This window comes from Amblyraja radiata, chromosome 20 (assembly GCF_010909765.2).
Source record: "Amblyraja radiata isolate CabotCenter1 chromosome 20, sAmbRad1.1.pri, whole genome shotgun sequence".
Lineage (NCBI taxonomy): Eukaryota > Metazoa > Chordata > Chondrichthyes > Rajiformes > Rajidae > Amblyraja > Amblyraja radiata.
Window position 1 is genome coordinate 35,029,292 of NC_045975.1, and position 27,874 is coordinate 35,057,165.

A 27,874-nucleotide genomic window follows, 5' to 3' on the forward strand; every position below is an offset into this window, starting at 1 on the left:
GTCCAACTTGGGCGTCATTTGCGCGACATCATTTACGCATCACAACGCACGCGTCATGATGCGCTCGTGATGCGCGCATGGTGCACATTACCCGCGCATGGTGCGTGGTGACATAGGCAGTGACGCGCGGTCGCGCGGGTCCCCCAGGATTTTGGGATGTACAAAATCTTTGCGTACCATCTGCGTGACACGCAAATGATGCCCAAGTGGGACAGGCCCTTAAGGCATATTGCAGGGTTTGTCAGCCAAGAGCCATAATTGTAGATCACTTCTAGTTTTGTACTTCAAATATGTCTGAACTCATAAGTCTTCTCCCTTTGCCTGTTGGCCTCGTGCATCTCCCCCTGAACAGAAGACAAATGCCTGGTCAAGCAGTGTTGATAATGAAGAGACAAAAATGGCGATCCACTGAAATAAATAACAGGTGTAAGTTTTATTTGCCTTTGCATACATGTAACGCCTAGGTAGATTTACATTCCCTGTAACATTGTAGAACTAACAATAAAATAAACTCTCTGTGCATTCTGTGATACCTCTCTGTTTCATGCCAAATCCCCAGTAAGGTGAAGTTTGCAAGAGGTAGGCTAGAACAAAGCCAGTCGGGTTGGGTTCTCCAGGTTGAGCCTGAATTTCTCCAAAAACTGAGAAGCAAGTTCATCGTCTACGACTCGGCTGTCACTGGACAGAGTGACCATCATCATTTCCTTGCGGCAGAGGCTGTGGTTACCATCATCGTCTTCAGAGACAGCCAGATCATGGCGCAGTCGCCCAATGGCCAGGATACAGGCCTGAGGGGGGTTAATCACCGCAATGAATTCGTTGATGCCGAACATTCCCAAATTGGAAATACTGAAAGGAAAACAGACAGTTTAATTTCTGCTGCACTTCTGACACCAAGCCATGTGCTCTCTGTTCCTGCTCCTGTCCACATCAGCAGATTCTTGTTGGCAGTTCCTTATCTGATTCAGTTACCTGTCCGCCTCATGGGAGTCACCTATCTGTTGGCTCGGTTCCCCTGAAGTACTGCTGCCGAATAAGGGTTCGAATATTGTGCTCATCCATGTCACCCCATAATTAAATAAACAAAATGTAACAAGTATGATGGCCCCTGAAGACATGACCTGCTTTTTTTTCTCACCTTTTTTCCACTAATCCCAGCTTTATTCGTTTCTTATTTATTCCGGACGGTGAGGGAAGAAGGTATAGCCGTCAATGGAAAAGGCGATAAGATATTACCAATTATTTCCCGTGAGTCCTTTCCATCTACTTGGCCAAGAATCAAATGCATGCTTAATTCCAATTGGTGGTCTGTGGTTCGTAGAATATTACTTGATCTTTCATCAGATGATGGGTTTGTTATAATTTCAAAGCTCCTAAAATTGCCAAGTTATGCAAAACTCCATCTGCAATATTAGATATTAATTTGGGTTTAATTTTCCAAAGAGAGAATTGTGTTCTGATTTAATTTTACTTCTAAATGGCCTGCCAACATTTTTTCAATAACAGTCATAATATTTTAGTATTCAACATGGTGTTCAAAAGGCAGATCTGTGAAAGTAGCTAAGATTGCGCAGAAATGTAGATAGGTTGGCTTGGCCATAAAGGTAGATGGGTTGGTGAGTAAGTTTGCAGACAACACCAAGATTGCTAGTGTTACACAGTATAGAAAGCTGTCAAAATATACAGCTACAAAAATGGGAAATGGTAGATGGAGTTTGAGCCATAGATAGAGTCATACAGCGTGGAAATAAGCCCCTTCAGCCAAACTTGCCCATGACAACCATCATGCCTCATCTTCACTAGTCCCATCTCTCTGTGTTTGGCCCATATCACGCTAATAGTTAGATATAGCTCTTTGGGCTAACGGAATCAAGGGATATGTGGAAAAAACAGGAACGGGTTACTGATTTGGATGATCAGCAATGATCATATTGAATGGCTGTGCTGGCTCGAAGGGACTATTCCTGCACCTATTTTCTATGTCCAAATGCTTTTTAAATGTTGTGATAGTACCTGGCTCAACCACTTCCTCTGGCAGCTTGTTATATATACCTATCATCCTTTGAGTAATAAAGTTGCCCTTCGGGTTCCTATTAAATATATCTCCCCCCCCCCATCACCTTACATCTATGCTTCTTGCTTCCCCTGCTCTGGGTAATAATGTGTGCATTTACCCTATCTATTTCTCTCATGATTTTATACACCTCTATAAGATCACTCCTCATCCTCCTGTGCTCCAAGGAATAAATTCCTAGTTTGCTCAACCTCTCCCTATAGCTCAGGCCCTTTAGCCCCGGCAACATCCTGCAGCCTTTTGAGCTTATTTATTTCCTCTAACTGGGTGACCAAAACAGAATACAATACTGAAAATGTGGGCTCATGTCTATATGTCTCATGTCTGAAAATGTCTGTAACGTGACCTCCCAACCTCTATACTCAATACTCTGACTGACGAAGGCAATGTGCCGAAAGCCTTCTTGTCCATCCTATCTACTTGTGATGTCACTTCCATCTGCAGACTTACTAATCATGCCTTGTACCTTCTCATCCAAACCATTGATATAGATGACAAACAGCAATGGGCACTGCACTGAACCCTAAGGCACTTCACTAGTCACAGGGCTCAAGTCCGCGAAACAACCTTTCACCATCATCCTCTGGTTTCTTCCATCAAGCCAATTTTCTATCCAGTTGGCTTTCTCTCCTTGGATCCCACCTTCCAGAACAGCCTACCATGTGCAACTTTGTCAAATGCCTTGCTGAAGTCCATATAGGGTCTACAACTCTGCCCTCATTAACCTCTTTGGTCACATCTTTAAAAAAACTCAATCAGATTCATGAGATAGATATCCGGTAGGCGGCGCGACTCTCGTCAGCAGCGGCCTCTGCAGTCCGTCTGCGTTTTTATTATTTTATGTCTATGTTTTTATGTAGTTTTTGTTATTTTTGTTGGGGTATGTGTGTGGGGGGGTGGGGGTGGTGTGGGGGGGTTGGGGGTAACTTTTAAATCTCTCCCTGCACGGGAGACCCGACCTTTTCTTTGTCGGGTCTCCGTTGTCGTTGGGGCTGCAACGAGGAGCGGCCTCCAGCAGGAAGACCGGGGGCTGTGGTGCCGACTACTCACCTCACCGTCGCGGAGCTGGCCGAGACCAGAGCGGGTGGAGCTGTGGTGGACGCTGCTGCGGCCCGACCCCCGGAGATTCGGTGGCTGCAACTGCGGGTTTGGCGGACAGTGACACCGGGAGCCCGCGGGTCCCTGGAGGGAGACCGCTTTTCGGGGCTTCCGCAGCAGCGACTTCTCCCGCCCGAGTTGCGGGGTTGAAGAGCACCTGGAGCGGGGCCTTACAGCACCACCCCGCGCGGCTTGGAATGGCGGCGGGTCTCTGCGAGCGCACGCCGGGGGCTCTAACACCAAGACCCGGTGTGCGACCTTGCATCACCCGGCGTGGCTTTAATGGCCACGGGACAATCGCCATCGCCCGCCGGGGGCTTTGACTTTGACTTTGACTCTGACATCGGGGGGGAGAGTGCAGTGGAGAGAGAAGTTTTTTTGGCCTTCCATCACAGCAATGTGATGGATGTTTATGTAAATTATGTTGTGTCTTGGGTCTATTTGTTTGTAATGTATGGCTGCAGAAACGGCATTTCGTTTGGACCTCAAGGGGTCCAAATGACAATAAATTGAATTGAATTGAATTGAATTGAATTGAATTGAGATGTAATCTCTCGAATACAATGTTTTGACTATCTCTAATTAGCCGTAATCCATCTAAATGCATGTATATCTTATCCCTCAGAATACTTTCTAGTAATTTTCCAACCACAAATGTCAGACTCACTGGCCTGTAATTCCCAGGTGTTTCCCTGCACTTCTTCAATAGAGGTCCAACATTTGCCACCCTCCAGTCTTCTGGCATCTCACCCGTATACAATGATGACGCATAAATCTCAGCCAGGGCACCTGCAATTTCGCCTCTATCTTCCCAAGTATCCTCAGATGTATCTGACCAGGCCTGGGTATAAAACCCCGGATGCCAGTCACTCTGGAAGATCGCGTGGGAGAGGCCACAACTGTGATTCTCAGCTGTGAATCAACTGAACTGTGAGTCTGCAATGTACTTGCAATAAATGATTTGTTTGCCCTTAATGAAAATGAAATGAGTTGTTTTGCCTGCCCTTTGCTTGAAACTGTAATGGAAATAGAAAGGAAATGAAAATGCAATGAGCTGTTTGGCCTGCCCTGTGCTTGAAACTGCAATGGAAATGGAAATGAAATTGCAATGAGCTGTTTGGCCTGCCCAGCGCTTGAAACTGAAATGGAAAGGGAAATTGAAATGAAATTGCAATGAGCTTTTGGGCCTGGCCTTTGCTTGAAACTACAATGGAAATGGAAATGAAAATGCAATGAGCAGTTTGGCCTGCCCTGTGCTTGAAACTGCAATGGAAATGAAAATGCAATGAGCTGTTTGGCCTGCCCTCTGCTTGAAACTGCAATGGAAAAGGAAATGAAATGAAAATGCAATGAGCTGTTTGGCCTGCCCTGTGCTTGAAACTGCAATGGAAATGGAAATGAAATGAAAATGCAATCAGCTGTTTGGCCTGCCCTGTGCTTGAAACTGCAATGGAAATGGAAATGGAATGAAAATGCAATGAGCTGTTTGGCCTGCCCTATGCTTGAAACTGCAATGGAAATGGAAATGGTAATGAAAATGCAATGAGCTGTTTGGCCTGCCCTGTGCTTGAAACTGCTGGTGTCAAAAGGCTCATCCATGAACATTTCATCCAGTTACCCCATCCAATTTCCTAAGACTATATTATACTTTGCGCTCTCCCGTGTAGCATCCTCTACGTATTGCCTGAGGAAACTCTGCCCTGTCTAAACCTTTTGCACTATAACATTCCCAGTCAATATTGGGGAAGTTAAAATCCCCAACTATGACAACATCGTTAGTCCTACAGCTGCCTGCAATCTCCTGGCATATTTCCACTTCTAATTCCCGTTGTCTATGTGGAGGCCTGCAGTACACTCCCAACAAAGCGATCATTCCTGTCTTATGTCTCAGCTCCACCCATATAGCCTCAATGAGCGAATCATCAGTAATGTCATCTCTGACCCCAGCTGTGACATCCCCCTCCTCTATCTCTCCTGAAGTATCTGTACCCTGGAACAATAAGCTGCCAGTCCTGTCCTTCTCATTACAAGGTTTCTGTAATGGTTGCAATGGCAGCTTATCCGTCAAACCTCTCACATTAAATAAGTGCAATTCAAACCAAGAGTCTTTCCTCGCTCCCAGCCTTTCTCCTGCCTATTCTGTCCACTGAACTTAGTTTTATCACCATCCACACTGACTTCCAGCCTCTCACTTGCCTAGGATCCAACTTTCCTGCCAAACTAGTTTAAACCGACCCGTGCAGCACTAGCGAACCTGCCTGCCAGGATATTGGTTCCCGTGCAGTTAAGGTGCAACACATCCCTCTTGTACAGGTCACCTCTGCCCCAGAAGAGATCCCCATGGTCCAGAAATCTAAATCCCTGTCCCTTGCACCAACTCCTCAGCCACATATTAATCTCCTCTATTTTCCTGTTCCTACCCTCACTAGCACGTGGCATTGGAAGTAATCCAGATATCACTACCCTGGAGGTCCAGCTTTTTAGCCTTTTACATAACACCCTATACTAATATTACAGTACCACATTCCTTTACCTTGGAGGCACCCTGGACCTTGGTACCAGGGAGACAGTACACCATCCTGGAGTCTTGACTGCTGCCACTGAATCTCCTGTCTGCACCATAACTAAAGATTCACCTACAACTATGGCTCTGCCTGATGTTACCCTCCCCTGCTGTGACTCAGAGCCAGCTTTAACTAGAGCCAATGTGAGGTGTTGGACTTTGGGGAGGTCAAATGTAGAAGGAAAGTATACAATTTATGGCAAGACCCTTAACAGCATTAATGTATAGTGGGATCTTGGGGTCCAAGTCCATAGCTCCCTGAAAGCGGCAACGCAAGTAGCTAGAGTGGTAAAGAAGATATATGGTATGCTTGCTCTCGTTGATTGGGGCATTAAGTACAGGAGTCAGGAAGTCACAATGCAGTTTTATAGGACTTTGGTTAGGCCAGTATTTGGAGTATCGCATGCTGTTCTGGTCAACCGTTTACAGGAAGGATGTCGAAGATTTGGCGATGATGCAGAAGAGGTTTGTCAGAATACTGCCTGGATTAGAGGGTAATAGCCGTAAGGAGAGATTGAACTTGGATTGTTAGCTCTGGAATACCTGAGGGTGAGGGGAGACCTTATAGAATCGCACAAAATTATTAGAAGCATTATTAGGATAGATAGAACCTTTTGACACCCCATGGTGGAAATGTCAAAGACGAGAAGGCAGAAGTTCAACGTGAGAGGGGCAAAGTTTAAAGGTGATGTGCACGGCAAGTCTTTTACATGAGATAATGAGATCATTTACTTTGCAATCATGTTCAGCACAGATCTTGTGGGCCGAAGGGCCTGTTCCTATGCTGTACGTTCATATTCAGGATTTGGATAAGATTAGCTCTGTGCACTGACACAATAGACTGATTCACCAAATTTGCCAAGGCATAGACAGTGAGACATTGGGAGGTGTTCAAAGAATGTGAAAAAAACAATTTACATCCCTTAACTTAGATCACTGGGCAAATGCATACCAACACAAATCTGGTGTAAACATTCCTGCAGCCCATTGACCTGATTCTTCACATGCCAGAAGTAACTGCTTCCATCCAGGTTCTGACTGCAATCTTAAAGATGGTCATTGTCCTCCTTAACAACCCACCTTGCTAATTCCACACAGGAAGTTTGCGTCTGGATGTTTGGAGAGACCAGTATACTTTCTAATTTCGAGCAAAACGCCTAGTACTGGAGGAACGCTGTGGGTCAGACAGCTTCTATGGAGGGAATGGACAGGCAACATTTCGGGTCGGATCCTTCTTCAAACTAGGAGGGTCTCAAGTCTGAAGAAGGGTGTCAAGCCGAAAAGTCCCTCATCCATTCCACCACAGATGCTGCCTGGCCCACTGAGTTTCTCCACGTCTTTGTGTTTAGCTCAAGATTCCAACATGATTGGGGAGGTGACCACTATATAACATTTTCAAATGTGATGCAGCATGGAAAATTCCAGTGTTTCAGTGCTGTGGTTTATATCACTTGTATCTAATTTGTGGCTGTACATTCTGTTTGCAGTGAGAATGCTCTCTATCCATTGGAGTCTCATCTGTTTCAGTAGATAAGTGATGTGAACTCTACAAATGGTTTGAGCTACGATTCACTTTTGATATTATATCCAGTCAATATCAAGAATAGGTTAATATCTCTGTACTACCTTATGTACTGAGAAGTGTCAACGTCAAAACTATGTTAGCACAAGACCCCAGTGCTTGAGTTTAAAGGACTAACAGTTAGAAATTTGCTTCTGTAAATAGTCAACACAGGTTAAAACATGCACTACATATTATACTGCTTCTGTAGCCCACATATAGTTGGATATTTGTGTTACTTTGGCATTCAGCTGGCATCAGGGTTTGCAAGGCACCTTTGCTGGTGGATTACCAAACACCAATCACCCAGACAACTTGCAGTACATACAAAGTATGCGTCATTCTGGTAACGCTACAAACCTGCAGAATGGCTCAACACTTAGTGTGAGCGTAGCCAATAAAGGAACAAGAACAAAAGTGAAAGAGCAGGATTGCAGAATTAAAGGACTTGCCCTGACTTCACACACTGCATGACTCCCATTACTTTATAATTCCACAACCATAACAAAGAATGATGGAAATAAAATTCAGAATCACTGTATTTTACCTGAATGAGCCTCCCTGATACTCCTCGGGGAGCAATTTTCCTGCTTTTGCTTTCTTTGCAAGAACCTGGAAGGAAATTATAAACACAGCTGTCAGTTCACTTCCTGGTACTTCTAAAGTACAGTATGTGCTACCGCAAGAATTCCACAGCAACCAAAGAGCAAAATGTTCATCCATGTAACATCAGTATCATCACAAGCTTCTTGTGAAGACCATTTGCTCAGCCAACTAACAAACTGAAAGCAGTCATGTAGTAATGCCCCTTTCACACTTAGGAAACCTGAACGGAAACCTCTGGAGACATTGTGCCCCACCCAATATTTCCGTGCGGTTCCCGGAGGTTTTTGTCAGTCTCCCTACCTGCTTCCACTACCTGCAACCTCCAGCAACTACCCGCAATCTCCGGGAACCTCACGGAAACCTTGGGTGGGGCGCAAAGTCTCCAGAGGTTTCCGTTCAGGTTTCCTAAGTGGGACAGGGGCATAACTAACAAAGGAGAGAAAAAACTAGGAGAGTTTCCATCTCTAAATGTCAGAAAACAGAATTGAAAATAAACTCAATTAGTGATTTTGGTGAAAAATATGTCCACTGTTTAGCTGTCGAAGATGCAGACTGAACTGGACATTGACCACCAGGGTCAATGGTTTTCATTTTCCTTAGTCATCCGGAATAATAATAATAGCATAAGAGCAGAGAGTTTGGAACAAAAAGAGGTCTCCTTCATTCCACAAGCAGTTAAGGTCATGATCAATCTGTTCTGGGTCTCAACCCACTCTCCTACCACTTTCACATAATCCCCTATATGTCAAGGGTCCAAAAACATTGAATGTACTCCATCCTTCGGCTTCCACAGCTCTCTGTGGGAAAGAATTCTGAAGGCTCTTGAACGTTGTCGAGAAAACTCTGCATCTCCAACCTGAATGTAACCCTATATTCTGAAACTTTGCTCTTAGTTGTCAATTCACCTCATAAATAGAAACATTCCCTCAGTCCGTACCCTATTTATCCCCTCAGAAGCTTATATGATCATTCTTCTGAATCCCAACCCACATAAACTTTCCCCTTAAGACAACCATTCGGTTCCAACATTGCCAAAGGAGGACTGAGAATAATGATCAATGGGGAGCAGACAAGGAAAAACAAACTTGAAGAAGGGTCTCGACCCGAAACGTTGCCCATTTCCTTCGCTCCATAGATGCTGCCTCACCTGCTGAGTTTCTCCAGCATTTTTGTCTTCCTTGTCTTAACATAATTTATGGCTCCCATTGATTTCAAGTATTATAATAAAAACATCAAATTCTGGAGATAAAAATTAGAATCATGAATTTTCCTGAATGGGTCCACATAAAATTATTCAAGTAACAACTACCATGTAGTTTGCTCCCACCCTCCTCCACTCCCCACCGACCACAATTATCTGGAACCTTTTTTATTAAATGCATGCAATGTATGGATATCCTTTCCAAAATAAGAACACAAAATCTGTACACATCTGTTCAGTAAAAATCAGACTACTGGAGAAACGCAGTGGATCAGGCAGCATCTGTAGAAGGGAAGGTGGTTCAGGTCAGGACACTGGCTTCATCTGTGCTCCCTACAGTTGCAGCAAGACTTTCGTACTTTCATACTTATTTGTAATTAAGGCCATTGTTCCAATTACTTCCTTAATCACCTGTTTCACTTTCACACTGACTGTATATTGATTCTTCAAAGTGGAAAGTTCAGTTGACTGGGTTTCCAAGTTCTACTCAATTCTGTGTTGTGATCCACCTTTCTCACTTCCCTCTATTCACCGACAGGACTGAATCATGCTCCACCTGACCCACTCTCCTCGATCACACCCGATCCTCGACCCGTGGCTGCACTAACGACTTGTGGCCACATGGCCATTAAAGACCCCAGTTTTGCAACTGTCCCATGAGTGAACAACATGTCCTGACGCCCTGTTGACCACATTGGGCTGATGGCTTTTCACAGCACAGGAAAATCAGTGGCATTTAAGAAACTGTTGACTGGTCACTCACAGGTTACGAACACCTAGGTTATGTGCAGCATGCGCATAAGAACAAGCATTTGGGAGACCGGTGGGATGGATCTGCCAGCTGCGATGCGGCTGCAGACATCTATTGCCGTGTGGGAACTTGGTTCATGACAATATTTGAATGATTGAAATAAACATGCCCGCTTTAATTGCTTGTTGCTATTGGTTGGCCTATGTTTTTATTTAAATACTAGACCAAGGGGGACCCGTTGGGTCCCGTCCGCTCAACTCGCGGCTGTGGGGGAAGGGGGCGGCCTGCTGCATCCACACACACTACCCCCCCCCCCCCCCCCACCACACCCACTAACCACCCCCCCACACACACTAACCACCCCGCCTTGATATTATATTAATATTATTCATTGGCACCTTTTACCCCATCCCTGCCCTATCCACTGACGTATAGCCTCCAACTTGCAGGCGCGTCTAGAGAGGGAGGGGGGGGGGATAGAGAGTGAGGGCAGAGAGAGTGGGGCAGAGAAAGAGAGAGGGGGGCAGGGGGAGAAGGGAGGGGGATGGGAGGGGGGAGAAGGGAGGGGGTTGGGAGGGGGGAAAAGGGGGGGAGAGAGGTGGAGGAGAGAGGGGGGGAAGAGAGGGAGAAGAGAGGGGGGGAAGAGAGGGTGGGAAGAGAGGGGGGAAGAGAGGAGGGAGGGGGGGAGAGAGAGAGGCAGGGAGGCCCGGGGGGGGGAGAGAGGGGAGAAGAGAGAGAGAGAGAGAGAGAGAGAGAGAGAGAGAGAGGGGAGAAAGAGAGAGAGAGGGGAGAGAGAGAGAGAAGGGAGAGAGAGAGAGAGAGAGGGAGGGGGAAGGGAGGGGGGGGAGAAGAGGGGGAGAGGGGGAGAGAGGGGGAGAGGGGGGGGGGGGGGGGAGGGAGGGGGAGAGGGGGGGGAGAGGGGGAGGGGGAGGGGGAGAGGGAGAGAGAGAGAGCGAGAGAGGTCGAGAGAGAGAGAGAGGGAGGGGGAGGGGAGAGAGAGGGAAGGGGGAGAGACACGAGCCGAGGCGCGAGCGGGAGAGCAAGTGTCAACCAAAGGAGCGCAGGTTGGGCCGAAACAGTCTGGGTGGGCTGCGGGCGTTCTTTGACCAAAGCTCTCGGCAGCTCTTGGGAAACCCGAGCTGAGGCGCAAGCGTGGAAAACAGTGCGCAGCGGGCCGCGAGGAGCAAAGCCATTGTGACGTCATCAGCTCGTTAACTTTAAAAAATATTTCAGATTTGTGAACAATTTTAATAAATAACTCAAGAAATAATAAATCAATTTTTCAGATAAGACGATTTTTGACATCATGGCGTAAATCTCTATCAGAATATGTAAACATTTCACCGTTAGCTTGTCGTGTTTTCGTGGAGATGTGAATCACAGAAAAACACACAAGTAAATAAATCCACATCCAAGATCATAATTATAATTTTATAATTATAGAGATATTGCAGGCAGCCACATTTCCACCTTGCGAACTGTTGGGGTTACCAACAGTTCTCAGGAACGGAACCCCGTCATAAACCGAGGATGAACCTGTCAATTGATTTAAACATTCAAAAAAATAATTTAAAGAATAGAAAAAGATTAAAGAAACAAAACAAATTCTGTTATGTGAAATACAATGAAATTACAAAAAGCAATGAAAATAACTTAGTTGAGCTTACGGTTTAATTAATGTTGGGCGAATTATCAATGGGGCTGGTGTTAAATACATCAGCTATCGTTGGTGTAGAGCTGAAGAGCCATATACAAAATACAACTGGATCATTGACATTAAGTTATGAATCCAATGGCTTCAATGGTAACTCCATGGTCATAGTGAGGTTTGAAGTGTAGGTCTGATAACTGTGTTCTGTATACTTCTGTAATGTGCATGAGTTGAAAACAGGAATGTGCTGTGGAGAGGTGGAGGGGCAGGAACTGAAACATGATCCATCCAAATACTTTCCCGCCAACAAACTTTCCCTGGAAGCCCACTGGTTCTCAATTTTTCTTCCTAATGTTCTTCCTGTTACAATCTAAATTTCCTTAATCCATACACACAATTGCAGTTTATCAAATGCCTTATCATCTCCTTCAGCTAAATTTGGGAGGGGCCCCAATCTACTCCATTTGCTGTCTCACTCACACAGACATGGTGGCCCTGTTCTCGGCTTCCATGCCATGTCCTTCCGCCATTCCATTTCAGCTCTCCACAATATGAACTATATCTTCCTTCCTGGGAACCATTACCTCGTCCGTCATCTCAGCCTTCAGCCATCTTACAGACCAGGCATGACCTCATTCACCTCTTTTCTTTCTAAGACAACTGATTAGGTAGATTGTATTTACTGTTCTCTCTCAGCAAAGTAGTTCAATCTACATGTGTGATTCCCGTCCCTTGTACAGTTGGAAATACACGAGTAGATTAAATTAATTTGCAGAATGTCCTTTTCCTGATCTGAGCTGTGTTCTGGGATTCACCACATACTCTTCCTGGTGTTAAAGGCTCTTCAAAGGCATCAGCCCATATCTAGAGACCTGTGCCACTGCCAACTCTCCAACTTCACTCACACTGTGAATAGAGGGTTCTCTGTATCACGTATCTTACTTGTAATTCCCATGGTCGCACTAAGCTGCCTAATCTTTCTTTGATGTTTTCCACTGCAATGTGGGAGGTGACTATTGTTTACCATCCACCAATTTTCACCATCTACTCTCTAACTTTCAAAAGGCCTATCGCTGGGCTCCAACAGCTCGAGTTGTACTTATGCACATGCCTTGCCTCCTCCTTCCAAATGTTAAAGCTGTTTTTGAAGAAGCACTACAGCTTATTAAAGACTCTGAGGTCTCAATTAATAAGGGTAATGCTGATTGCTGCTCTGTAATATACTGCAGACATACATAATTTAAAGAGCTGGAACAGCTCCTTTATCACAATGCCAGTTGACCTTTAGATGCTGTTTTATTAGTTTGCAGAGGAAAGATGCTTTAATCTCCCTCAAATACAAATGTTATTCCCTCTTCTACTATCCACAGCCAATGAATACTGGCCATTGCCTTCATCAAGTCTTTCCTTTTCAAAATTACAAAAAAATACGGCAGCAATTTCCAACTGAAATAGTGCTACTTGAGAGGGCTTACACTAGACAGGCCGGGGAAGGGGGGAGTGACATGCGAGCAGAGTAGTAGCTCAGAGACTGTAAGGAGTGATGGGAAGGTGGAGATTAGGACCAGTAAGTAACAAAGGAAGGACGGGAATGGCGAGGTGAAGGAATACGGTGATGCTGATGGGCTGAGGTGCCTTTATTTCAATGCCAGGAGTATTGTGGGGAAAACAGGTGAACAGAACCTGGATCGGTGCTTGGGATTATGATGTAGTGGCCATTGCAGAAACGTGGCTGCAAGAGGGACGTGACTGGCTGCTAAACATTCCCGGGTTTTGATTCTTCAGACGTAATCGAGAAGGCAAAAGAAGCACTCATAGAGGACATATTGGAAGGTTTATCTGCTGAGGCAATATGGGTAGACCTTATAAATAGGAAAGGTGTTAGAGTGAAAGAGCATTTTGGGGATAATGATCACAACTCCATACGTTTTAATGTTTAAGAAGGAACTGCAGATGCTGGAAAATCAAAGGTAGACAAAAATGCTGTTTCTCTAGCATTTTTGTCTACCTTCCATACATTTTAAGATTGTTTTGAATAAGGGGAAGGCTGGGAAGGTACTGTATTTCAGTAAGGCAGATTACAACTGCTCTAACTTTATTAGACAGGAGCTTGGGACGGTACACAGGGAGCAGTTGTTATTGGCTAAATCCACAACTGATATGTAATTTAAAGGCTAACTTGATCAAAGTTCAGAACCACCATGTTCCAGTCAAAGTATACAGCGGGATTTGGATCAGTTACAAAAAAGGACAGAGAAATGGCAGATGGAGCTTAATCTGAGCAAGTGTGAGGTGTTGCACTTCGGGAGGTTGAATATTAGATTAGATTCCTTTATTGTCATTCAGACCTTACGGTCTGAACGAAATTATGTTGCTTGCAGTCATACACAGAACCAATAAAAACAAAACATACAATAAACACAAATTAAACATCCACCACAGTGAGTTCACCAAGCACATCCTCACTGTGATGGAGGCAAAGTCTTAGTCTTCGTCTCTTCCCTCCTTGTTCTCCCTCTGCGCTGAGGCGATCGATCCAGGCCGGAGATGCCGCCCTCCAGTCCAGCGGACCTCCGTGGTGATGTCGCCGCCGCCGGAAGCCGGAACGCGGTCTCCGCTCCGAGACGGCCCGCCACAGCATCAGCTCCGGGCAGCCGCCCCAGCTCCAGGCCGCCGTCCCAGCTCTGGGTCCCGCAGTCTCCGCTCCAAGCCGCCGCCCCAGCTCCGGGTCCCGCAGTCTCCGCTCCGAGCCGCCGCCCCAGCTCCGGGTCCCGCAGTCTCTGCTCCGGGCCGCTGCCCCAGCTCCGGGTCCCGCAGCCTCCACTCCGGGCCGCTGCCCCAGCTCCGGGCAGCCGCCCCAGCTCTAGGCCGCTGCCCCAGCTCCGGGTCCCGCAGTCTCAGCTCCGAGCTCCGCTGCATCAGCTCCAGGCCGCCGCCGAAAGCCAGAACGCCGCACCAGCAAGTCGGGCCACCGCTGCCTCAGCCCCGAAGACGGCCAGCCTCTCGTTGGTGAGTCCTGGCTGGCTCTGCCTCCGGAGTCTCGGGGTCAGTCGCAGGCTGGAGGCCGCCAGCTCCGCCATTAGGGCCTCAGCGCAGACGGAGGCAGAGAAGGGGGAATACGACACGAAAAAGTCGCATTCCCCCGAAGGAAGAGACAGAGAACATGTTTCACCCCCCCCCCTCTCTAACACAACCCAACAAGCTAAAACTTAACCAAAACAAGACAAAAAAAACATCAGAAAAAAGTAAAAACAGACGGATTGCAGGCGAGCCGCAGCTGTTAACAGCGCCGCCACTTCCGGAAGGGGAAAATATACAATTAATGGCATGAGCCTTAATTAGGGTCAAAATGCATAACTCCTTGGGAGAAAGCATATGGTATCCTTACCGGCATAGGTCGAGGTATTGAGTATAAGTGTCAGGAAGTCATGATGCAGCTAAGTAGAACTTCAGTTAGGCCATATCTAAAGTATTGCGTGCAGTTCTGATCGCTCCATTACAGGAAGTATGTGGCTACTTTGTAAAGGGTGCACAGGAGGTTTACCAGAATGATACTTGCATTAGGGGGTGTTAGCTACAGGGAGAGGTTGGATAGAGTTGGATTGCTTTGCAGTTTAGAGATACAACATGGAACCAGGCCCTTCGACGCACCGAGTCAGTGCTGACCAATGTTCAGCCATACACTAACTCTATCTTACATGCTAGGGACAATTAGAAATCCTACATACTAGGGACAATTAGTACCTGTAAAAAACTCAGGTAGTTACAGGGAGAATGTACAAAGTCCGTAAAAACAGCACCCGTAGTCAGGATCGAACCCGTGTCTCTGGCGTTATACGGTAGCAACTCTCCCGCTGTGTTACCATGCCGCCCTTTTCTCTGAAACGCTAGAGGCTGCGGGGAGACCTGATTAATGTATATCAAATTATGAGAGGCATAGAAAGGGTAGACATTTAGAAACTTTTTCCCAGGATGGAATAATCAAATACTAGAGGGCAAAACTTTAAGATGGGAGGGGTAAAGTTTAAAGAAGATGTGCGGGGTACATTTGTTTACACAGAGGGTGATGTGTGCCTGGTGGTGGTTGAGGTACAGTAGATATGAGATTTTTGGAAAGATATATAGATAGTAGGGAATGGAGGGATATGGATTATGTGCAAACAGATAAGAGTTAATCTTGCCATCATGTTCGGCACAGACGGTGGGCCGAAGAGCCTGTTCTTGTGCTGTACTATTGTATGTTCTATGCAGCAGTATGCCTGCTACAAACTATGAATGAACTAATTCACACGCTGGGTTTAGAGCTACAAGATTATCTATTGGCACATTAAATCCCCATTCTTTCGTCACTTGCTCAGTATGTTTTGTTATTGGCACAGTGTAGGCCAACTGATGTCAATTAAAATAAGACTAGACTGAGCCCAAACACTTACTCTTTCAACTGGATGAATTAAGAATCATTAACTGAATTGAAACCCCGAGGGTTAAGGAGTTGAGTGCCAATTCTTTGTCATGAAAACTCGATAATCCAACAGATGATTATTTGGAAGCTCAAATGGTTTGATATCTGGCTCACCAAGTACTGCTTGCTTTGTTCCTTTTTCCTCTCACTGGGGTCTCGTTTTCCACACTCTCATCACTCAGTAGTGTCCCATTTTCCACCATCCAACAACCTGGTGTTTGTGCTCCCTTTAAATCTCCAGTATGTTTTGCATTTCATTCTGAGTTCTAATCAATGCAATTTCTTTCATATTTTCACTCCTTAAATTTACCTGATTCTTTATAATACTGATTAATTATTCATTATATCACTGGCGAACGTCCAACAAACAGTGAACTGAAATTGTGTTGGAGCATTAAATAAAAAATAAGATCCATTGCTTTGGAACATTAGTATGCTGGAAAAACTCAGTGGGTCAAGCAGCATCTGGGGAGGCAGACGATGGATGTAAATGTGTCGACTTGAGAGCCATCCAGTCCCAGCATCTGCAGCATCTTTTGTCTTCCATCCAGAAAATCTGCTGCTTTACCCTGTTGAGAAGTGTTAGAATTGCACGCATCCAGGTAGGTGGAGACTATTTCATCAGGTTCCTGACGAGCATTGCACATGATGAACTATCAGTTGGAGAGTCACCTGTTGCAGGATTCCAAGCCTTTGATCTGCTCTCATAGCATCAGTGACTGAAGGACCTGTTTCCATGCTGAATCTCTAACGCTAAAATTAACCATCTGGGGCTTGGTGTCCAAATTGGAAGAGTTGTCCCATGTACTGGTTAAGTAGCAGCCTGGCATTCCTGGGAAGTGGGGGATTTAATGACAGCAATGCCGAGGATAGGTGGCTGTGTGGAACTAGGTGGCTTGTCAAAATGTTACTTGATACTTATCAGCCCAAGCCTGATGTTGTTTAGGTTTTGCTGTATGCAGCCATAGGCTGCTCTATTTGCTTAGGCACTGCAAATAGAATTGAACATTGTGTCAAACTCAAAGAATATCCTCACTTCTGGCCCTTTTTAGTGGAAGGTAGGTCATTGATAAGAAGCTGAAGATGGTTGGCTTTACCATCACATTGTGCTGACATCCACCAAACACAACCATCTTCCTTTGTGCAAGACATGATTCCAAAAGGAACATGTTCCCTTTGAAACCCATTCAATTTGGTTTTACCAGATATCCCTAATGCCATTTGGTCAATTGCTGTTTCATTTTAAAGGCAGTCATTCTCACCTCACCCTCTGGAAATCAAGTTATTATTGTAGAAGACTGTTGTTACCTGGTCCCTAAGATAAGACTCAATGAGTATGCCAGGCTGCTACTTAACCAGTACATGGGACAACTCTTCCAATTTGGACACCAAGCCCCAGATGGCTAGCTTTAGCATCAGAGATACAGCATGGAAATGGGTCCTTCAGCCCGCTGAGTCTGCACCAACCAACAATCATTCTGCACACGTACGCTTGTTCCATCCTACACACGAGGGACAATTTACAGAGGTTAATTAGCCTACCAGCCTGCACATTTTTGGAATGTGTGAGGAAATCGGAGCAACCAGAGAAACGCATGCGGTCACAGTGAGAATATACAAACTCCGTACAGACAACACCCGTAGTTAGGATTGTACCCGGGTCTCTAGCGCTGTTAGGCAGCAACTCTATCGCTCCACCAATGCGCTGCCTTTGTGAGGTTGACTTTGTAAGGACTGGGAATTACATTGCCGTGTTGAGGTTTTGTGCCTGAGTTAATGTTGGGTGGCCCGTTCGTATTTTTTCTCTGTTTGAGCGTAGTAGTAACGGTAATATTGGGCGACTTACTGTGTCACTTCCTCGGGTACTTAAAGAGTCAACCTCAAGGGGTGGTCTGGCATAACATGCTGGTCAGCTAGTAAGGTTAGCCACCAAGGGACTTCCCCACCAAGGGACATACTGAAACAGATTGGTTGCAACAGCAAACTTTTAGATTTCATGGCCAACAAAGCCAAAACGAATTCTTGTTGCTCTTCCAAGTTCCAGAATATTAATTTGAGTTTGTACAGCTGCTTTGGTGAGGTCTGAACTAGGATTTTACATTAGGTTGCAATGTATTGGTTTCTCTGCAAAACCCTAATAAATGGCTGTTCATTCCCTGTTGGGGAGTTCTCACACTGACCAAGCAGAATGTAACACAGCAATTTTTGCATGTAAAAATAAAACAAACAACTACACTCAGATGACAGGAACCTTGCCACGTCAAGTGATCTAGCACAGTACACCTTTATCTTTCGGTAAGTTAAAGGAACAAAAATGCAGATGATGTAAATCTGAAGTGAAAACTCTGGAAATATACAGCATTGTCAGGCAACATCAGTGGAAAATCATTGACCTGGAACTTTGACTGTTTGTTCTCTACAGTTGCTGCATCACTTGCTGAGTTTTCCCAGCATGTTCTGTTTTTATTGTATATTGAATGCACAGGCAAAGAGGCCAGCATGTTGCTAAACCAATGATTATCCTGTATTCTGGTGGCATGACGAAGCCAGGATAAGTAAAATCCTACTTGCACTTTTTCATTTGGTTTCGAGGGATCTTTATCATTCACCTGAACCAACAGAATATTTATTCACAACCTGCCTTATCATCTCACCTATGATTGATTGTCGGCTGTGTTAATGCAGCAATACATCAGCTAAAACAAGCTCCCAACCCAGCAAGGAGAGCATGATCAACTAATGCAAGCCACCGCTTGCGGACAGATTTTGTGAACCTTGAGTCTAATGTATTGCATCAAAGAGCTGCACTGTGCAATGCCTTAACCTGGCTTCAGATACCTATGGATTGAGACCAACAGCCTTGAGTCTGGCTGCAGCTTGACAGGAACAACTTCCTAGTCATGCCAAAGAGCAAGCAACTCGCCCACAAAACCAGCTAAACTCCACCGGTTGCCTCTCAGCCCACACCCACATTCACTCAGATCAAGCTCAAAATCAGTCACAAGACTCCTCTCAATGAACAAATTCAGAAAGTCTTCATATCCAGGAAAAAACACCCTCCTTCTTTGCAACTTCATCAAGATTGGAGATGGAATCGAAACACTCCAAACTTAACAAAATTATAACCCAAGCATTCAGAATATTTCAGTGTGAGGATTTTGCTCTCAATGCCAATTCCTGTGTCTTTAACCAATGTGATTTTTATAACTCAGACTGAGGTTGTTACAATTTTGGTGGTTTGGTCAGGTTTCCCTCAACACTCTGAACAGTCTGTGTCAGAAATCTTATCCCTGACTGCCAATCCCCCTAGTTCTTGAATCTAAACTAATCGCCGTTACCATGGAAACAGCATTCTTAACAGATTATTTTCTGGTGGATTAATTCGGAGCTTTGTGTGTTCTTGGATGGCATTTCAGAGCTGTTGACTTTTCTATTTAAAAAAAGGCGCTTTCTGATAATTAAAGACCTTTCCAGAACCTGGCTCTGCATTGAGGTATCACATTGAGACGATTGCCTCGAAGGTTCTGGTCATAGCTTTAGTTAATCAGTTAAAGAGAAGTGTTGGTTTTCAATGAAAGGTCGCAGTTCAATACTACTTTAAACATTTAAACAGTGTTGTGAAATATATCACAAAGTCTTTGTGTGGAATCATGACTCATATTCATTTCCTTAGAATTTAAAATGCAGGGAACCACTCTAAGTCCAAACTAATGGGCCTGTCCCACTTAAACGATTTTTCAGCAGACTGCCGGCGACTGTCAAGTTGCCGGCAGTCGCCTGACAAAACCAGCAACTGGAACGGGGACTATCAGAGTGGAACACACACACACATCGCTTCCTTCACCAGCCCGTTATGCAGGCGGGGGACAGGGCAAGCAAGGGGAGCGCTGTCTAAAAAATTCACATGGTGCAAAGACAAGGTGAACCAGACACAATGAACAGGAAGGTTGGTGCTGTAAAAAGACGGCTAAAGCACAGTGTACGGTAAGTCATTTAAAAGTGGGGGGGGGGGGGGGAGAGGGAGGGCGGGAGGGGGGAGAAGGAATGGAGACAACTTCTAAGAAGCCAGAGATACACGGCTGTGAAGCTCGGCGGACATTTAACATTACTGGTCGGTTATCCTTGGTTCAGAAAACTAGTGCTTACCTTTTTTTTCTCCCAATGAGTCAATGAAATTCAGCATCGGCTACAACCTACGAGAACCTCTGAAAACATTTGACCTCCTGGCAACTCACTAGGACCTCCTGGTGACCCAACTACAGCACGAGAATTCTCGCTATTCTCCATGGCAGCTTCTTTATAGTCGCCGCTAATTTTTCAAAATGTTGAAAAATTCATGTTGAAAACGTTGAAAAATTCACGGTGACCATAATGAAGCCGCGACTAGTTCCCAGAATGCAGGGAACTCCTCACGGCCATGAAGGCTACTCCCTGGCAACCACCCACGAACATGTGACGACTGCATGGTCTCCTGCAGTCGCCTAAAAAGTCGCCAAAGTGGGACAGGCCCATTAGGCATACTTTCCAGCAAAAGTCACTGAACAATGAACCCTGATTGGCGTTAGGAATAATTGGTTCACCGTTATGGGGCTTTCTCACGGGGCGACTTGACGCAAGATGTAACCAGAGTGAAGTGGTCGTGGTCTAGCACGATATCACACGATATAACGGGGGGGTAGATAAAGAGTTCCCACGGGTACTCGGCATTTCTGTTATTTGTGCGAGTGACTTGTCCATCTCCCGAGCTTTCCCGTTAAATCTTGAATGAACATTGTGAACTGTGAAGTGTTGTTAAATCATCACGTGGCACAAATGATGTCACTTTTTTTTTCACACACTATAAATATCCTCCCTTGGTTGAATTGGCTCATTTGGAGACATGCCTGTACTAAGTAGTTTCGAGTACTGGATGGTGGTGTTTTTCATTGACGCGCTGTGTGCAGCAGCCCTCTATGTGAATCGAGGACGCTTGCGTGAAGGCAGAAGGGTGAGATTAATTAAAAAGAGAATTAAGAGGAAGTCTCACTGGGTGAAGCCCATCTTTCAACGGAGACCTCTATTTGGACAATATGATAAACTGCTTAATGTGCTGTGCGAAGAGGAAATTGCCTGCCCTCATGCATAATTTATTTTATGGCTCTTGGAGACATGATTCCAACTTCAAACACAGAGCGTGTAAAAGCTGTCTGCGACTTTTTTACTTTGCAGCTGCAGGGCACAGACACACTTATAAGAGAAGTTTAAGTTAACTGCAAAAACAGCACTTTTACATCAATAGCAATGTATGTTTTTAAATCATGGATAACATTAAATGGTTTTCCTGTTGATGTACTAATATATCGTTATATATACTCACATGAGCACCCGGGATACTCCGCAGCCTTCGTCTCCAGCAGGTTCCGCTTTTTCTCCCTGTTTCTGTAATCCTCTCTGGATTTATCATAAAGAATTTCGTTGAATTGGTACCATTCTACAAGTTCCCCCTCTTGTTCCCTGGTGAAGTTATATGGCCTTACCTTCTGCCATCTTCCCTTTATATACGCGTCTGGTGAGGCTATTCCTACAACGGCTACTGGGGAGGCAATCTGAAATCCACCTTGCTCACCCTCTCCCTACTCCAAGGAGCCCACAGGCAGTGTTATCTGTGGCATCTCCTGTTGCCTCTCCACCTGTCTCTCTTGCTGCGTCTCCTCCTCATTCTCCTGCATGGCAAAAACCTTTCTGACATGCTTTACCCCCTTTCTTTGAGCTTTTCTGGGAGCCATCTCTGCAAGTGTTCCAGTGAAAAAGATTCTCCAACAATGACAATGAGGTGGGACGTCCTCGATGGACACATGTTCCATTGGCGATATTGAGACCACCTTTTTTACTCACCTTCTGTCCCCTCTGTCCAGCTTCCAGGTTCACCGTTCGCAAGAGTTCCCACGGTAAACGCAAGAGTTATTACGGATATCGCACTGGCCACTACGTTCATATAATGTTTCAATGTTCAACCACAAGTGTACAAGTCACTCTTGGAGAAATTCAAGCTTGCTTGAATTTTCTCCCGAATCAACAAGTTACACGAGTACCTGCCGTTAGCGCCACGGTGGCCCACGAATGCCGTACTGTTATCGTACGAGGTTCCCACGATGTTCAACTCTGGTTACCTCTTGCGTCAAGTCGCCCCGTGAGAAAGCCCCATAAAGCTAAAATTCCTATTAATAGTTTCTCTGGTAATTTTCCTTTACATATCCGTGGGGCAAGAAGGTAGCAGGATAAACTGCAATTGCTTCTAGCTGTGTTGGAGGTAGGATGGGGAGAGGGAGATGTCATTCCAAAAGAAAGTGTGACACTGAGGGAATAAAAACTGCTACCCTGACCTCAGGTTACAATCCCCTGTGGAGGTTGCCAGCAAGCCTGACTCCGAGTCAGATGGTTGTGAATTCAGATCGCATTTCAGGTACTTGGACAAAAAGACTAGACTGGTGTTGCCAAGCTGGAGGGGTGCTGCACTGGCATATGTACGTCACAGAAGATATTAATTGGAGGCCCCATCTTTACAGCTGGCCATGTAAAGATCCCTTTACATTATTTTGAACGAGAATTGAGGAATTATTTCCAGCCCCCTGGCCAATGTCTATCCCTAAAGCGTACTAAAAACAACACATTCTCGCCTTGTTATTTGCAGAACTTTCTGTCTATGGTCTGTAGGTACATGTAGTTTTGGTGTTGATGTGAACAGTTAAACTTCAGTTCAACTGCAGTGTACTACAATGCACAACCCCAACCACAACCCTACCTCAGCATCAAATACTATGGACTTTGTACAAGTTTGCACTATGTACTTTTCGGCTTGCATTATTATAGTCTGGTTACCTAGTATAACTGAGATTGTACTATGGTACTTTGTATAATTATTTGTTCTGTTGTTGCAACAGTGTGCTTGTTAATTTCACGTAAGGATCTCATCGTTCCAGTCCCGTTGCATATGACAATTACACACTCTTGACTCTTGATTGCACGAGTCCTACAACTCGAATATAACAGCCACGGGCTATAATGCAACATTCAGCTAATCATCCACAGTGATCCACTGGTCCCCTTAACCGGTGTAACTGGAATCTATCTGCAGGCTATACCACAAAAAAAATGACAAGGGACTGCCTTAATCTATTTTTAAATGGATTAGTCTGGCAAAAATAAATGAGTGAAATGAAAATTATATCTTCAGTAATTGCAAGGGCTGACCACGTGACTCTAGCACTCATTCAGGATGTAACCCCAGCAGGATTTCAGCATGGTATCAGCCCAATGTAGGCAGCTGCCTATGATATATGGATAATATGAAATTTTTGGCTTGTTTTAACTCAACATGTAATATTGAGAATGCACTAAAACCCTAGTCTACTTTTTAGGGTTGAGGGTTGAGGATGACTTTCTTCCACTCTAGTTTGGTGGATAATGCGGTGGCTGATGAGCTGGGCAGGTGGGTAATTTGGCATGTGGTGCTCTATTCTGGTCATTTTCACTGAACCTCAACACCCTCTGGGTGAAGAGACTTGAAGTTTCCAGTGATACTCAAGTTTGTGTATATATTTATATTATAGTATATGGACACATTGATCTGTTTTGTAGTAAATGCCTACTATGTTCTGTGTGCTGAAGCAAAGCAAGAATTTCATTGTCCTATCAGGGACACATGACAATAAACTCACTTGAACACTTGAACTTGAACTTCTCTTCTCCATTTTACTCGGACATGGTCAGGAGATCTTTTTAGTTGGTGAGGATGTTCTATATTTTTTGAAAGGGAATTTGAAAAGATCTTTGAAACATTTCTTCCGTGCTGCTAGTAACCTCTTGCTGTGCTGGTTTGCAGTGTTTTGGAGATTGGCTGAGTGAATTATGCCAACTCATCCGGCCGAGCATAATGCTTGAATGACCAAGAGTCCTGCACTCGGGTCTTTCAACACTGTTTTATTCAACAGCTCGAGGCACTGTGTACATTTCCTCTGGTGTGTAGCGATCAGATGAGAAAGTGGGATAACATGGAACTGGTGTGAATGAATGATCAATGGTCGGCTTGGAGTTGATGGGCTGACGTGCCTGTTTCCATGCTATATTTCTAAGAGTGGTGATGATCCAAAACATGAGAGTCAAGGATTCTCTCCTGAAATCCTCATCAGTCATCACCTTTAAAAATTAAACAGGCATTTATCGTGCCATAACCAGCAAGACATGATAGGTGGGATTAATCAGAATGTAAGTAAGTGGTATGACCCACTGACAAAGCACAAATGGGTTAAATCAGCAATGTCATTGGTATGAATGTGGCTGTTAAAAAAATTAAAGTACTTCCTTACCTGGTATTAGCCTCAAACATTCCTTATCAGCTGGCACAGACACAACTGTCTCTATATATAATAATAAGGAACTGCAGATGCTGGTTTATATTAAAGATAGACACAAAATGCTTGCGTAACTCAGCGGGTCAGTCAGCATCTCTGAAGAAAAAGGATAGGTGACGTTTCGGATGGGGAGCCTTCTTCAGGATGATTGTGGGGGGCGGGGTAGGGTGAAGAACTGGTAGCACGAAAAAAAACCCAGGACTTTTATCCTGCCTTTTTCATGCTACCAGTTCTTCGCCCCCGCACGGTGTGAAGAAGGGTCCTGACCCAAAACGTCACCTATCATTTTCTCCAGAGATGCTGACTGGTTTCCATTTGTACTGTCAATGTCTCTGATTACCAGTCAAGGCCAGTTGCATCAGGTGTTAATGTTCAGTAAATACAACTTTCACAGAAATTAAGAAAGGGAAGAACAATAAAGAAATTTGTTTTACTATTAAGAATAAAATGGAGACAAATTGCAAGAATTTTACTGTGACTTGTCACATGTGACAATAAAGTATTCAATTCAATTCAATTGTTAACAGAGGTCTGAGGTTGGTGCTGTTTTAAAAAGTTTGCAATGATCTTTGGCCAAAGTCCATATCAACAGGTTATTTAATTAAACTCAAATTTCAGGATGTTTAAGACCTGGGGGATGAATTTATAAATTCACATTAGAGCGAGAAAGTAACAGTCAATTGTAACATAAAGTATATTCACAAATGATCTGCGCTTGAGATTCCTTGTAAAGTGACCACTATAGACGACACCGAACCAGTAGGTTGCAAGGAATGCACAAAATGTTTAAAACGAGTTAGGAAAAAGCTATAAATGTGCAGTAGAATAAGTTACAATTTAATAGAAAAGGAAATAATTGTATGCATGTTTTTTAAGGTGTTAATTAATGTAAAATGATTGCTCCACTCTAAATGACCAAAAGGAGAAACAAGGAACTGCAGTTGCTGGTTAAACAAAAAAGGACACTAAGTGCTGGAGTAACTCAGCATGTCAGGCAGCATTTCTGTAGAACAGGGATTGTGACGTTTTTAGTCAGGACCTTGTATCCGATCCAAAATCACAAGGTAGATTGTAGAAGCAGGACTACGCCATTAGACCTCTTTTGCATGCTTTGCCATTCATACCATCATGGCCAATCTTTTACTTCAATCAATATCTTTTGATTTCTGTAATATCTAGAAATATGTTCAGACACGCATTACTATCCTGGATGCAGAAGTAGCAGAGACAATTTAAATATTAAAATAATCTCCTTCTTGCCAGCCTGCCTTATAAAACTTTGACTGAATCCCACTCATTGACTTGGGTGCGGACTGACTGACTGGGAAGCTGGGCAACAACCCATCATGTTCCATTGGAAAACAATAACCTTCCTCTTTCATCATTTTTTTTCCTTTTATAACCCAAATATTCATACAAGAAGATAATTCCAAGGAAGTCGGTTATCTGTCACCACCTCCTGAAATTGGCTGAGGGTAAGTTTAGACAATGAAACTTGGCAGACTAGTCAGCTCTGAGAATCATCACAGCTGAGTCTGATCTTGTCTTAACCCAATGTACACACAAGCATACTTTCCAGCAAAGGTCACTTAACAGGAAACCCTGGCTGACATTCAGAATCATGTATTCATTGTTGAATTATGTCCTGTCAATAGTTTCTCTGGTCAATTTCCCTGCATGCCTGTGGAGAATGTGGTTAGGAAAATCTATAGTTACTCCTGGCCATACTGGTAGGGGAGCAGCAGACAGCATTGTAAGGGAAAACCCATTGGTAATAAATTACGATAAACGGGAATTTATGATCAACAGGAGAAGACATGGTGGAAATCATAGGAGGGGAGAAAAAATTAGGAACAAAGAATACAGAGAAAACAATGTAAAAATGAGGGAGGGTTTAAAGGAAATAAATGCATTCTGTCCTTCTGTTCCTTTTGCAGAAGGAACCATCGGACAATTATACTTTCTCCTCTACCAATCCCAGAGCCACTGAGGCAGAGGTCACTAAACCCTGCACAGAGCATGCCTCACTAAAGGAAACGGGGCACAGCTGGTACAGCTGCTGTCTCAAAAAAACAGACCTCGTGCTGTCTGTGAGGGGTTTGCACATTCTCCCAGTGACTGCATGGGTCTCTTCCGGGTGCTCCAGTTTCCTCCCACATCCAAAAGATGTGTGGGTTTGTCGGTTAACTGGTCTTTGTAAATTTGCCCCTAATCTGTAGGAAGTGGAAGGGAAAGTGGGATAACATGGAACTAGTGTGGATGGGTGATCGATGGTCAGTGTGGACACAGTGGGCCGAAAGGCCAATTTCCATGCTGTGTCTCTAAACTAATACAAAATCAAAAGACATAAACTAAGAGACAAGCTGCTTTTCAGCAGTTCAGACATCTGTGGAGGTAGACAAATGGATTGACACCCCGAGGACTCTGTGCAGGGCTTAATGATCTCTGCCTCAGAGGGAAGATAGCCTATATATAGAAGTGGGGTCGATGGAGGGTGATGGGAGAGAGTGGTAGGTTATAGGTGGAACCACTTGACAAAGGGGTTTGTGGGAAAATGGAGGAGGAGAGGGTTGTGGTGTAGAGTCTGCAAGATGAAAAGTGAAGACACCCTGCTGGAATCTGATAAATAAGATGGTGATAAGTGGAACCAGGTGAGGGAGGGACGATGGGCTGGTGGAAATAGTTGGGGGAGAGGATATAAGACCCAGTAGGTTAAATGTGTAAGTGGGATGTGTAAGTCTGATGGAACCATGTGAGGGAGGGGAATGAAACTGGGTAATGAGAGTGGGGCTAGAAAAAGGTGAGTGAGCAAACCTGGGGATGGATCATCAGAAGGAGATGGGAACATCCTGGGCAGTGTGGCAAGATTAAAGAAACGAAGCAATCGTTAGTAGCAAGTGTCAAGTTGGAAAGGGTGCAGAGAAGATTTACAAGCATGTTGCCAGGACTCGAAGGTCTGAGCTATAGGGAGAGGTTGAGCAGGCTGGGAATCTATTCCCTGGAGTGCAGGAGGATGAGGGGTGATCTTATAGAGGTGTACAAAATCATGAGAGGAATAGATTGGATAGATTGGATAGATGCACAGAGTCTCTTGTCCAGAGTAGAGGAATCAAGAACCAGAGGCATAGGCTTAATGAGACCTCAACTGCAGTCACAGATTTCTCAGCTCACACCAAGCACGACACTTCAGCATTGAGAATTCCTGGACTGTGTGGTTCGATCACTGCCTGAATAAGCATCACTGAACCAACATATAAGCTTAATGTAAATAAAAAGGAACTACAGATGCTGGTTTATACCAAAGATAGACGTAAAATGCTGGTAACGCAGCGGGTCAGGCAGCATCTCTGGAGAAAAGAGATTGGTGACGTTTTGACTCTGGACCCTACTTCAGACTGATTGTAGTAGGGAGAGCGGGGGTAAAACTGGAAGCAAAGAAAAAAACAGGACAAATTCGGGTCGGCAACATATGTCAGGCAAGGAGGTTCCCTGATAGGTTGCCTGTTAACTGATGAAC

General features: G+C 44.7%; 1 protein-coding gene across 1 annotated transcript in view; it reads right to left on the minus strand.

Annotated features, from left to right (window-relative positions):
• Nucleotides 1–409: 409 nt before the first annotated feature.
• pdhx (pyruvate dehydrogenase complex component X) overlaps nt 410–27,874 on the minus strand; it is a 163,637-nt gene continuing 136,172 nt past the window's right edge. Inside the window, exons 10-11 of the mRNA XM_033039259.1 lie at nt 7,844–7,908; nt 410–849 (exon numbers count right to left, since the gene is read on the minus strand). Of these exons, the coding sequence (XP_032895150.1) occupies nt 585–849; nt 7,844–7,908 (330 nt within the window). The 3' untranslated portion in view covers nt 410–584. The remainder of the gene's footprint in view (nt 850–7,843; nt 7,909–27,874) is intronic.